Below are 12,863 nucleotides of genomic sequence, written 5' to 3'. Positions count from 1 at the left end.
GCTATAAAAGTATTAAAATATACATTCATACTTCATAAATGTAGTAGGGGAACAGATGCAAACTCTTGTCTTAATTATCTGGTTAGAGTTTGCCAAGAGTGAAAGATTTCGAGAGAAATGTTTCACATCCATTGGGCATTTTGCCATAGTCATCTGCACATTATACTCTCATGTGCAGACTGTCTTCATACCTGGGGCTTTTGATGACTTTGTTTCTCCCTTTTGAACCCCTGGAGCACCTAGAAAAGCACCATTCAAATATTCACCAGACTCTATATATTAGACTCCTTACAGTATATATTTTACACATGACCTGCTTTTACTAGACTATACTTTTATACTTTACATTTACTGTTTTATTCGTTGTTTTATAGAGGTTGCAAGCTTTTTGACAGTTATTTTCATGTAATACAGCCTAAAATATTATATACAGGTCTATACTTATGTTGCCATCTTTTGAAACTCAGTGCACAGCATTTCTAAAATCTCATTCACAAGGCCAAATCAGCTATACTGTGACGAGTAAGTTGCAAATATCTGCGCCCTGGAGCCTAGGTGTGTATTGACATCCATAGTTGGGAGGACTGTGTAAAGTAATTGCAAGCTGATAATGGCCTGTCCACTGGTATTTGGAAGTATTAGCACAGGGAGGGATTACCTATGGTTAGGGACTGATAATTGTCCCTGAACCCAAGCTACTTGTGTTCAGGAATGATCATCTGTCCCTAACCACAGGTAATCTCTGGCTGTACAATTACATCCAAACATTAGTAGACAACTGTGGCCATTGTCAACCTGTCATTGCTTTGAACAGGCTTCTCGACCACAGCTGTCTGCACACCCCTGAACTCCTGAGCACAGTTTTTTGCAACATACTTGCCACCTCAATCTAGCCATGTGAATGAGGCCTTACTAAAAATGTAGAATGGAATGGATTTATGTCAATTTTATTTAAAATATACTGTATATATACATTTTTCTCTTTTACTATGCATACAATTTAGGCTTAATCATGAAAAACAGACAATAGAACAATTGATGAAAAATCTACTGACAGTATTAACAAAAAATTATACAAAGAAAAGTTAGGAGGAATTCAATAAGCAAAAAGCAGTTAGATAGGGATATCATGATTGCACAAATCCAGATCTTGAGGGCCACAAACAGGTCAGTGGACTACACCATACCTAATACACTCCATTACTAAGTATTTTACAGGGGAAGTTAGAACTGTGTCATGATTATGGCCCTCAAGATTTGAAGCATTGCCCCATGCAAGTACATTCAAAGTACATTCATTAATGTAGTATAGGAACAGATGTACATTCATTAATGTTAATTAATTCATTAATTAGAAGTACATTCATTAATGTAGTATAGGAACAGATGTAAAATCTTGTTTTAACTATCTGGTTAGAATTTCCCAAGAGTGAAATATTTAATGAGAAATGTTTCACATCCATTGGGCATTTTGCCATAGTCATCTGCACATTATGCTCTGATGTGCAGATAGTATTCATACCTGGGGCTTTTGCTGTCTTTGCTTCTCCTTTTTGAGCCCCCAGATCACCTAGGAAAGCACCAGTGGTTGTACATTGCTGATCAGTAAGCTGTTGCATTAATAACTATTTTATAACTATTTTTTTTGTACATGTTGCTTCTATTTTTTCAAATATCCAGACTCCCTTTTAATTTTACAAAACATGACCTGTTATTACTGGACTATAGTTACTTTACATTTAATGTTGTTTTATTCTTTGTTTTCTAGAAGTTGAAAGCTGTTTGACAGTTATTTTCATTTAACATAAAATAACAGATTATAAACAGGCCTATCTTTGTGTTGCAATCAGGGGCGGACTGACCATTTAGAAACTCGGGCACTGCCCGAGGGCCCGGGGTCAGTAGGGGGCCCCATGAGATGCCCCTGGTACCTTTATCATAGGCTTTTTTGAGTTTGGGAAAGGACGTGATCCTATATTGCTACATGAGTTGTCAGTCCGCCCCTAGTTGCAATGTTTTGAAATTCAGCATTTCTAACATCTTAGGCCTCATTCACAAGGCCAAATTAGCTGTTGTGCGACAAGTATGTCTTGAACGATTGCTCCCAGGTGTGTATGGACAGTCACAATTGAGGGGACTTTGCAAAGCAATGACATGCTGACAGTCGCCTTAGCTGTTTGCTGGTGTCCAGAAGCAATAGCACAGAGAGCAATTACCTACATTTTGAGACTGATGATTCTCCCTGGGTCTAAGCTATTTGTGTTCAGGGATGATCAGCTGTCCCTAACTACCGGTAATCATTGGCTGTGCTGTGTTGTACAGGTTTCCTGGCCACAGCTGTATGCACACCCCTGGACTCCTGGACAAAGTTTGCATCATATTTGCTAAACCACAATAACTTTAAAGAAAATCTTGATTATTTAAAGAGAAAATAAATACAAAATTATATATATATATATATATATATATATATATATATATATATGTTTTTTTTTTTTTACTATGCACATCATTCAGGCTCCATTCACACCTGAACATTTTGTAGCATGAGGCTCAAAGTTTCAAAACGTTCATGGAGAAAAAAAAATCAATATTACTCTATGGAGATGGTTTACATCTCCACTCCAAGTTGCCTGAAGCAGAATGCCTGAAGCTCAAAAAAGTTTTGGAGCTACTTTTGTAAGTCATTTCAGGCAGATTGATGTTTTTTTGGCACGTTTTCATTCCCATTGAAATACATGGAAACACGCAAATCGCGCGTTTTCATGCACTTTCGTGTGTTATGTCTCGCGACCAAGAGCGTTTTTCTGGTATGGCAAAACATGTCAAGAATTGATGTCACAGATGAAATTCTCTGTTGGCCAATTCAAAAACGCTTGAACTCAAAAAGCCCTGAACAAATCGCGCACAGACATTTGCAAATGCAGGACAAAATGTGCAAACAAATGCACAAAACACTACGCTCAGATGTGAATGGAGCCTTAGACTTTATCATGTAAAACCAAAGAAAAAGAACAATTGGTAAAGAAAGCTATTGAGAGTATCAACAAAAAGTATCAACAAAAATTAATACATTTAAAAGTTAGGAGGAATTCAAAAAGCACAAAGCAGTTGGGTAGTTATATTAGGTTTGCACAACTTCAGATCTTAAGGGCCACAAACAGATCTTAATTACAACTGGCATGAAATGTTTGGTCAGTGAACTACATCATATCTAATACAGCACGTTACTAAGTATTCCACGGGGGAAAATAAAACTGTGTAAAGATCATGGCCCTCAGGAGTGAAGTATTGTGCTATATAAGTATTCAAATATACATTCTTATTTCATAAATGTAGTATGGGAAATTATGTAAACTCTTGTTTTGACTGGTTAGAATTTGCCAAGAGTGAAAGATTTCACAAGAAATGTTTCACATCCATTGGGCATTTTGCCTCAGCCATCTGCACATTGTGCTCCAATGTGCAGATAGTCTTCATACCTGGGGCTTTTGATGACTTTTTTTCTCCCTTTTGAACCCCTGGAGCACCTAGAAAAGCATGAGTGGTCGAACATTGCTGGTCAATAAACTGTTGCCTTACTTACCAATTATTTTATTTGTATGCATTGTTTTCACTTTTTCAAATACCACCAGACTCCCTATATGTTTTCAACAACATGACCTGTTATTACTGGACTAAATTTTTCTACTTTACATTTACTGTTGTTTTTGTTTAATACAGCTCAAAATAACAGATATTATGAACAAGCCTATTTTTCTGTTGCCATCTTTTAAAAATCAGCACAGCAATGAAAGACTGACAGTGGCCACAGTTGCCCACCAGTGTTTGAAAGTAATTGCACCGGGAGGGATTACCTGAGGTTAGAGACAGATGATGGTCCATGGACCCAAACTATTTGTGTCCGCAGGTAATCAGTGGCTGTGTGATTACATCTGAACACTGGTGAATAGCTGTGGCCTCTGTTAGCCTGTCATTACTATCCAAAAACCCTGGGGCACAATTCACAACATCCTTGCCACACCATGATTATTCTGGTTGTGTGAAGGGGGAGTCTAAAAGAGAAACTGTTTTGAGTTTATGTAAAAAAAAAAAAAAAAAAAAAAAAAAAATATACAGTTGTGTCCAAAATTATTCAACCCCCACTGAAATTGAGTGTTTTGGCCAGTTTGACATTGCTTTTGATCATTCAGTCATCTTGCTTACATTTACATTAAAGAGGCACTTGTAGGTCAGACAAATATAACATAACAGTTATAATGAAATAACCACAAATGTCTTTTCTGTGCTCACAGCATTATCAGTTTTATTCAACCCCCAAGTGACATTCAATCTTAGTACTTAGTACAGCATCCTTTTACAGTTATAACAGCTTTTAAACGTGAAGCATAGCTTGACACAAGTGTCTTGCAGCGATCTACGGGTATCTTCGCCCATTCTTCATGGGCAAAGGCCTCCAGTTCAGTCACATTCTTAGGCTTGCGCACTGCAACTGCTTTCTTTAAGTCCCACCAGAGGTTCTCAATCGGATTTAAGTCTGGTGACTGCGATGGCCACTCCAAAATGTTCCAGCCTTTCCTCTGCAACCATGCTCTAGTGGACTTGGAGGTATGCTTGGGATCATTGTCCTGTTGAAAGGTCCAACGTCTCCCAAGCCTCAGGTGTGTGACGGACTGCATCACGTTTCCATCCAATATCTCCTGGTACTGAAGAGAATTCATGGTACCTTGCACACGCTGAAGCTTCCCTGTACCTGCAGAAGCAAAACAGCCCCAAAGCATGATTGACCCTCCACCATGCTTCACAGTAGGCAAGGTGTTCTTTTCATCATAGGCCTTGTTCTTCCTCCTCCAAACATAGCGTTGATCCATGGGCCCAAACAGTTCTAATTTTGTTTCATCAGTCCACAGAACACTATCCCACAACTTTTGTGGTTTGTCCACATGGCTTTTGGCATACTGCAGTCGACTCTTCTTATTCTTTGGAGACAGCAAGGGGGTACGCCTGGGAGTTCTGGCACGGAGGCCTTCATTACGCAGTGTGCGTCTTATTGTCTGGGCTGAAACTTCTGTACCCACATCTGACAAATCTTTTCTCAGTTCCTCAGCAGTCACACGGGGACTTCTCTCCACTCTACGCTTCAGGTAGCGCACAGCAGTCGAAGTCAGCATCTTCTTTCTGCCACGACCAGGTAGCGTTTCAACAGTGCCCTTTGCCTTGAATTTGCGAATGATGCTTCCTAAGGTGTCTCTTGGTATGTTTAACATCTTTGCAATCTTCTTATAGCCATTGCCCTTCCTGTGAAGAGAAATCACCTCTTCTCTTGTCTTCCTGGACCATTCTCTTGCCTTCACCATGTTTGTAACCACACCAGTAAATGTCTAGAAGGAGCTGAGTATCACAGTCATTTTAAAGCTGCCTAATTGGTGCTTATTATGCTTGATTGCTGCTCGGTGACATCCACAGGTGTTTTCAATACCTGATGGAAAGCACCTGTATGAACCTCTGTTCTTCAGAGTGGTAGTCTTTAAGGGGTTGAATAATTGTGGCAATGAAGAAACCACATAAGAACCATTTACTACTGTATTACATAAACAATTGATGTCATTTTAGTTGCATTTGGGTAGTTACAACGTCCTTGTAGGATTTGATTCTGAATACAATTCCAAATGTACACTATAGTCCCTAAACCCCTTTACAGCATTGGGGGTTGAATAATTTTGGACACAACTGTATATATATATATATTATTAATGGCACAGGATTGTTTTTTTTTAAGCCACCAGGAGCTGTTTTCTTTCTGACTCTTTCTAACTGAAACAAAAACTCTGTACAGCTAGTCTGACCACAGCTGGCATAAACTGAGAACAACAAAATAATAGAATAGAAAGGTAAAAATTTGAAAGAAAGTCCTCTCCATCATGAATTAAAAAGAAGGAAAAAAAATTGTAAAAAAACACTATATATAGAATTGAAACAAATGTCTACATCGTACAGTGGAAATATGCAAGAATGTATTTATAGCTGTACTCTAGGCAAACATCAAAATTCACAGATTAAATTTATATCTGGGGACTGTTTTACCTGCCAAAGGGTTGATGTTTAAATCCAGTCAGTCGTGTGATTTATACAGTCTGGCAGACAACACTGCTAATAGGGAACAACACTACCTCTGCTGCATTTAGGCAAAACAGTGCTGATACCATCTAATCCATTGGACAGTAAAGGAGCAGTAGCAGACTGATGAGGGGATCTCTCTGCGCACTCTGCTCTCTTCTTCAATCAACTTGTTTTTTGTTAGCAAATGTGCATGCAGCACACCCAATCCTCCCTCTCATAGTCTGAGAACTGCTATACAGGGGATTGCAAGAGGATGATATCAAGTCAAGTTCAAGTATTTACATGAGTAGCAAAAAAATAAATGTAAAGATTTTTTAATTAATACAGTGCTGCCTTCATGTATGACTTTTCTATCTGACTGGAGTGAGCCTCCCAGGAAAAGTCTACTCACCAAACCCACCTGCACCAGTTCCAATGCCTCCTGGTCCATAACCTGGTGGAAGAAAAAGGCAATGGTGTAATGGCTTTATTTTTATTAAAGTATTATTAAATCCCTGAGTTGTTTAAATGCAACTGTTATGGCGTGTTTCATTTATTTAATATAAACCAAAGACTGCAAAAAAAAAAAAATGACATTGCATATTTATATGCTAACCACACATTTTTTAAATTCTTTGATGCACGATTTTCTTGCAACCCTGTGTCAATTCTTTGAATATTTCTTAATTATTTCAATTTAAATGCGTAGTATCTATCGTGAAGATAGGAAGCTCTATGGAGTACAGTACAAATATGAATACATTAACTTATAGGCTTAATATAAAATATTACTCTATGCCACCATCAGGCATATGTAGTTAGGTAACTAAAAGGGCAGAGAATATATGTAAAGTAAAGTAACACAGTTTAGTTAACCGTAAAATATTAGAAATATCTTGCGAGCCAGAAAATGAGCAAAAACTCCTTATTAATACACTCTAATGCTGGATCGCAAACCTCTAGCACATAACTACCAATGTGATAAACCGCAAAAAATAAATCTATAGTGTTGCGCTCCCAATCCTTAAATCAATATTTTGTTATTTGAATATGATCTCTATAATAAAGATCACAATAATTAAGAATGATGTGTATAAATAAACATAAATACTAATATTCTTAAACTTTGAATTGATACCAAAAAAATATATTGTGCATGAAAAATGAACAATGACAATAAATCACTAAAAAATATTTAAATAAATATAAAAAATAAAAAATAAAATATAAAGATAAAAATAAAGATAATGTCCCAAAAAGTGACTTTGTGCTGGAAAATCTTCAATCTAAAATAATTGTAAATCGGTGACTGCTTGTGAATCCTCCCTCCAGTGAAGATGTGCGCTCACCTCATGAGAAGCCTGCAATTAGGCTATAAAAGCTTGCGGTTCACCTCCTTTGGAACCTACTAGTTTAGAACTCCTGCTTGAAGATAGGATGAATCTCCTCTCCAGAGGGTGCAACTCCTCTATACTTTCATCTCCATGCGATTCTCCTCATATAAAAAAGATCTCGACATGGTGCTTTATCTTTTATATAAGTATGCCTTTTATTTGCTTATGATATGGCACTCACATATAAAGTGTGCGGATAGTGGTAGCACAAATGCAATCCCAAACCGCCGCTGATTGTCGGAGCTGTGTACTCGTGGTCCGGCAAACAAACTGACTCCCTCCGAGTGACGTTGCAGTCCCACCCCTACGCGTTACGCCACTGGTCACGTGGCTTCATCAGGGGATCCCCCTGATGAAGCCACGTGACCAGTGGCGTAACGCGTAGGGGTGGGACTGCAACGTCACTCGGAGGGAGTCAGTTTGTTTGCCGGACCACGAGTACACAGCTCCGACAATCAGCGGCGGTTTGGGATTGCATTTGTGCTACCACTATCCGCACACTTTATATGTGAGTGCCATATCATAAGCAAATAAAAGGCATACTTATATAAAAGATACAGCACCATGTCGAGATCTTTTTTATATGAGGAGAATCGCATGGAGATGAAAGTATAGAGGAGTTGCACCCTCTGGAGAGGAGATTCATCCTATCTTCAAGCAGGAGTTCTAAACTAGTAGGTTCCAAAGGAGGTGAACCGCAAGCTTTTATAGCCTAATTGCAGGCTTCTCATGAGGTGAGCGCACATCTTCACTGGAGGGAGGATTCACAAGCAGTCACCGATTTACAATTATTTTAGATTGAAGATTTTCCAGCACAAAGTCACTTTTTGGGACATTATCTTTATTTTTATCTTTATATTTTATTTTTTATTTTTTATATTTATTTAAATATTTTTTAGTGATTTATTGTCATTGTTCATTTTTCATGCACAATATATTTTTTTGGTATCAATTCAAAGTTTAAGAATATTAGTATTTATGTTTATTTATACACATCATTCTTAATTATTGTGATCTTTATTATAGAGATCATATTCAAATAACAAAATATTGATTTAAGGATTGGGAGCGCAACACTATAGATTTATTTTTTACAGTTTAGTTAACCGCTTCCTGACCGCCCTATAGCAGAACTACTGCTGCAAGGCTGCGCAAAATCACGTATATATATATATATATATATATATATATATATATATATGTGATTTTGCATTTCAAGTAGGGGGTGCATGCCACCCTACCTGCGCCTCCATTGGTGGCTACCGCTGTTGATCACCGGGTCCTAGACAGAGATTCCCCGCTGGCACCTGGCAATCGTGGAGGAACACTGACAGGAGAGAGGCCTGTATGTAAACAACACAGATTTCTCCCCTGTCAGCTCCAGCATGCTGCTTTGTATTGCTCTGCATAGCAGAGCAATACAAAGCAGTATGCCTACACAGTAAACCAGCACTCAGTTAACCCTTTTATCCTTCCTGCCAGTGTCATTAGTACAGTGTTAGTGCTTTTTATTAGCACTGATCACTGTATTAGTGTCACTTGGGATGTCAGTGGCAGATAGTCAGTTCCCCCCCAGTGTCAGAAGGCCCACCGCAGTCCCTCAGTCCTGCTATAAGTCACTGATTGCCACCATTACAAGTATAAAATTTTTTTTAAAAATCCAGTATATATACTGCTATTTGTAGACGCTATAACTTTCATGTAAACCAATTAATTACATTTTTTTTTTTAGCAAAGACATGTAGTAGAATACATTTTGGCCTATATTTATGAAGAAATTTGATTTATAATTTTTTTTTTCACTGGATATGTTTTATAGTAAAAAGTGAAAAATATTGTTTTTTTTAAATTGCCGGTCTTTTTTTGTTTATAGCGCAAAAAATAAAAAACACAGAGGAGATGAAATGCCACCAAAAGAAAGCTCTATTTGTGGGAAAAAATAACATAAATTTAATTTATGTACAGCGTAGCATAACCGCACAATTGTCAGTTAAAGTAACGCAGCTCCGTATCGCAAAAAATGGCCTGGTCAGGAAGGGGGATAAATCCTCTGGAGGGCAAGTGGTTAATCATAGCTATAGTAACCAATTAGATTAGGACAGTTGGAAAAATAAAAGTTGGTTGGTATTTGTATGCTATATTTTATTACACTTTGCTCCTTGAATTAGGGAATTATTAGGTTCATATACCCTTACTATATGTTGAAATGACAACTGGTGCTGCTTAGTAAGCAGTGCATAGCTTATTAAGGTTCTGTATTAAAAATGTTTGAGCTTTGATTCACTCAGAAACATAAAGTAGAAACATATGCATCCCATGTAAACATATACATTTTCCCTTTCTACTAAACAAATTTAGTTTCCTACTATATATTTTCTGAATGTTTCTGCATTTTTAATAAATATACAGTATATAGTAGTATATATATAGTATATAGGATCAAAATGTGTGTTGCAGCTGTATGGTAATTCGTTTTAAAACCAACCTGGTTTTGGTGGCTTGCCACCAGCTCCTAGTCCACCAGCTCCTAAGCCACCAGCTCCAAGGCCACCAGCTCCTAGGCCACCAAGACCACCAGCTCCTAGGCCACCAAGACCACCAGCTCCAAGGCCACCAAGACCACCAGCTCCTAGACCACCAGCTCCTAGTCCACCCACACCTAGGCCTCCAGCTCCAATTCCTCCTGCTCCAAGGGCTCCAACACCTGTCAGAAACAGACATTGGCATAAGTAATAATGCAAAGCTTTCTCTGTATTTCTGGCTATGGTCATATCATAGAAATAATATAAGATTATAAAAAGAATGCTAAAAACATCTGTATTAAAACTGACTTATTAAAAAGGAAATAGCATACGTCCTGATATTTAAAAATGTAAGAAGGTAATTATAGTTCCCTTGTGCCATTAATTCATTGACAGTACTGAAAATACTATGATAATTACATATTCATTATTATTTGAAGTCCAAATAGTTATGTTTTGCTTGGCTTTCCACACGGAGAGAAAGTTATTACAGAGCTCTCTAGTTTCTTACATTTGGGAATAAAGCAATGTATCAATATACTATGAGTTAAACATTGGAATTGTAATGTTATGAAAAGGTTCTTGTACTCGCTATGAAACATGTAATAGAACAGTTTAGCATTACTCGTTTATTATGTCACCACGGTGAGAGCTGAGATGAAAACTACACACTTACAACATGCCTACAACCCCCAGTAGAAATCTAGATACCTTTACTTACCTGGTTTGGGGGGTTTTCCACCAGGATAATATCCTAGGTAAAAAAAAATAATGTTTTGTTCATATTTATCAAATGAAACATAATTATATAATAGCACACCATGCTTTGTTGGATTATCTTTCCCTCTAACATCGTTTTTAAAAGATTTTTCTTCCAACTATCCTTACATTACGAAGGGTCATTTAGAACATCCTAAGAACAGCAGGGCATGGAGAATGTGTGTGGGTAACATGGCATCTCCAGGCAAATTATTAGTAAATAATTAACACTCTCTTTAGTCCTTTTATATATTCTCCAAAAAATAATCCAAAAAATAAAAAACTCCAAAAAATAAAGTATTTTTCAATTTCCTTGTGCCTGTAATCTGAGTTTATATTAAAGTAGAACTATGGCCTCCCAATAGAAAGTAAATGTGCTGCAGCACTTTATTATTATTGCTCCCAGTGAAGTGCACTTAATAAAGCTTTCTTGTGACAATGTGGCAACGATGTTGCACTGCTCCTGAATTCAGAGCAGAGTTGCCATTCTCTTGTAAACTGTGCTTGCATGCAGTGGGTTGAAAAACTGTTGCAGGGGCATGGCTATCAACATAGTCACTGCTCCTTACCAATTTTGACACTTTTCCCATATATGTAAAAATCTGTGTTTTTTTTGCTAGAAAAGTACTTAGAACCCCCAAGCATTATATATTACTTTTTAGCAGAGGATCTAAAAAATTAAATAGCGGTCATTACAAATTTTTATGTCACACAGTATTTGCGCAGTGATTTTTTAAACACAATTTTTTGGGAAAAAATACACTTTAATGAATTAAAAAAAACACAATACAGTATAAAATCTCATTTTAATATTTTATAAAAAAGATGATAAAAGATGATGTTACGCTGAGTAAATAGATACCCAACATGTCATGCTTTAAAATTGCACATGCTCGTGAAATGGCACCAAATTTACGGTACTTAAAAATCTCCATAGGCGACAAAAATTTCTACAGGTTATCAGTTTAGTGTTACAGAGGAGATCTAGTGCTAGAATTATTACTCTGATGTTCATGGTGATACCTCACATGTGTGATTTGAACACCATTTACATATGTGGGCGTGACCTACATATGCGTTTACCACTGTGCATGAGTACGGGGGGGACAAGGGTGCTTTAAAAAGAAATGTTTTTTATTATTTATGTTATTACATGTTATTTGTTTTTACAATGTCCCTTTAAAAAAAAAAAATGTTGATCACTTTTATTCCTATCAAACATCCCTTGTGATAGAAATAAGCAGTGACATGTCCTCTTTATGTAGAGATCTGGGGTCAATAGGACCCCACATCTCTCCTCTATAAAATAAAACATTAGATTAAAAAAAAAAAAACATTGATCTAGTGCTTTTAAAAAAATGGCCTTGTTTACATTAGGCCGAAACCGGAAGTGACATCATGAAGATGGGTGGAGGCCATCTTTCCTTCACTCATCTCTGGAACAAACAGCTGCGACTGCCGAATTGGTTCTCGGACCTCTGGGAAGGGGCTTTGACCACTTTTATTGGTTAGAGAATCGATAGCTGAAAAAAAACAATACCGGGTTTTGGCACATTGCTGCAGACATAACCCTGGTATTCCACTTCCAACCGTGGATGTCTTTTGATGAGTTAGCAAGCCTGTAACTCATCCATCACCACCTGGCCATACCCACTGCTTTCTATATTGACAACACTGTCTCTATTGCTGAGATCTTCCCACTGTGAGCTGCAGTATCTGTCACATAGACCTAGACATGGCTCACTTCTGTCTAGCTGTCAATTAATACACAATGAATATGTGTTTTTAATTGGGCAGTAGATGGATGGGGGCCAAAATTGGTCTTAAAATCTCTCCACCACTGACTACACTGTATAGTATTGTCCCCTACGTTTTCTTATGCAACCATGCAGCACTGTTGGGCTTAGTGAACCATACGTGTATGTCCATTAGATTTAAATCTTTGGACAGGTAAAACTGTAACCTCATATGTGTTTTTACATACTTATCAATTGAGGAAGAGTTTTGGACCCAGATGGTTGGACTGCTTTGGTCCTTGGTCCTAATCTGTGCTAAATATATATTTGTAGGTGTGGTTAATGGTTTAAAG

General features: G+C 37.4%; 1 protein-coding gene across 6 annotated transcripts in view; it reads right to left on the bottom strand.

Annotated features, from left to right (window-relative positions):
* The window catches only part of ELN (elastin), a 157,480-nt gene that overhangs the window by 101,897 nt on the left and 42,720 nt on the right, over nucleotides 1-12,863 (bottom strand). For 3 of the 6 annotated variants that reach the window (XM_089657245.1, XM_089657265.1, XM_089657271.1), the window contains exons 4-9: nucleotides 10,737-10,769; nucleotides 9,979-10,197; nucleotides 6,512-6,553; nucleotides 3,483-3,530; nucleotides 1,523-1,570; nucleotides 192-239 (exon numbers count right to left, since the gene is read on the bottom strand). In XM_089657245.1, coding sequence (XP_089513371.1) covers nucleotides 192-239; nucleotides 1,523-1,570; nucleotides 3,483-3,530; nucleotides 6,512-6,553; nucleotides 9,979-10,197; nucleotides 10,737-10,769 — 438 coding nt within the window. The remainder of the gene's footprint in view (nucleotides 1-191; nucleotides 240-1,522; nucleotides 1,571-3,482; nucleotides 3,531-6,511; nucleotides 6,554-9,978; nucleotides 10,198-10,736; nucleotides 10,770-12,863) is intronic. The other 3 variants (XM_089657256.1, XM_089657272.1, XM_089657273.1) reach the window with 3 other exon arrangements.

Source organism: Staurois parvus, unplaced genomic scaffold (genome assembly GCF_062004578.1).
Source record: "Staurois parvus isolate SC_StPar_1 unplaced genomic scaffold, SC_StPar_1.0 ptg000029l, whole genome shotgun sequence".
Classification (NCBI taxonomy): domain Eukaryota; kingdom Metazoa; phylum Chordata; class Amphibia; order Anura; family Ranidae; genus Staurois; species Staurois parvus.
Note: the sequence above shows the minus strand (reverse complement) of the source record. Positions and strands in the feature narration are given on the sequence as shown.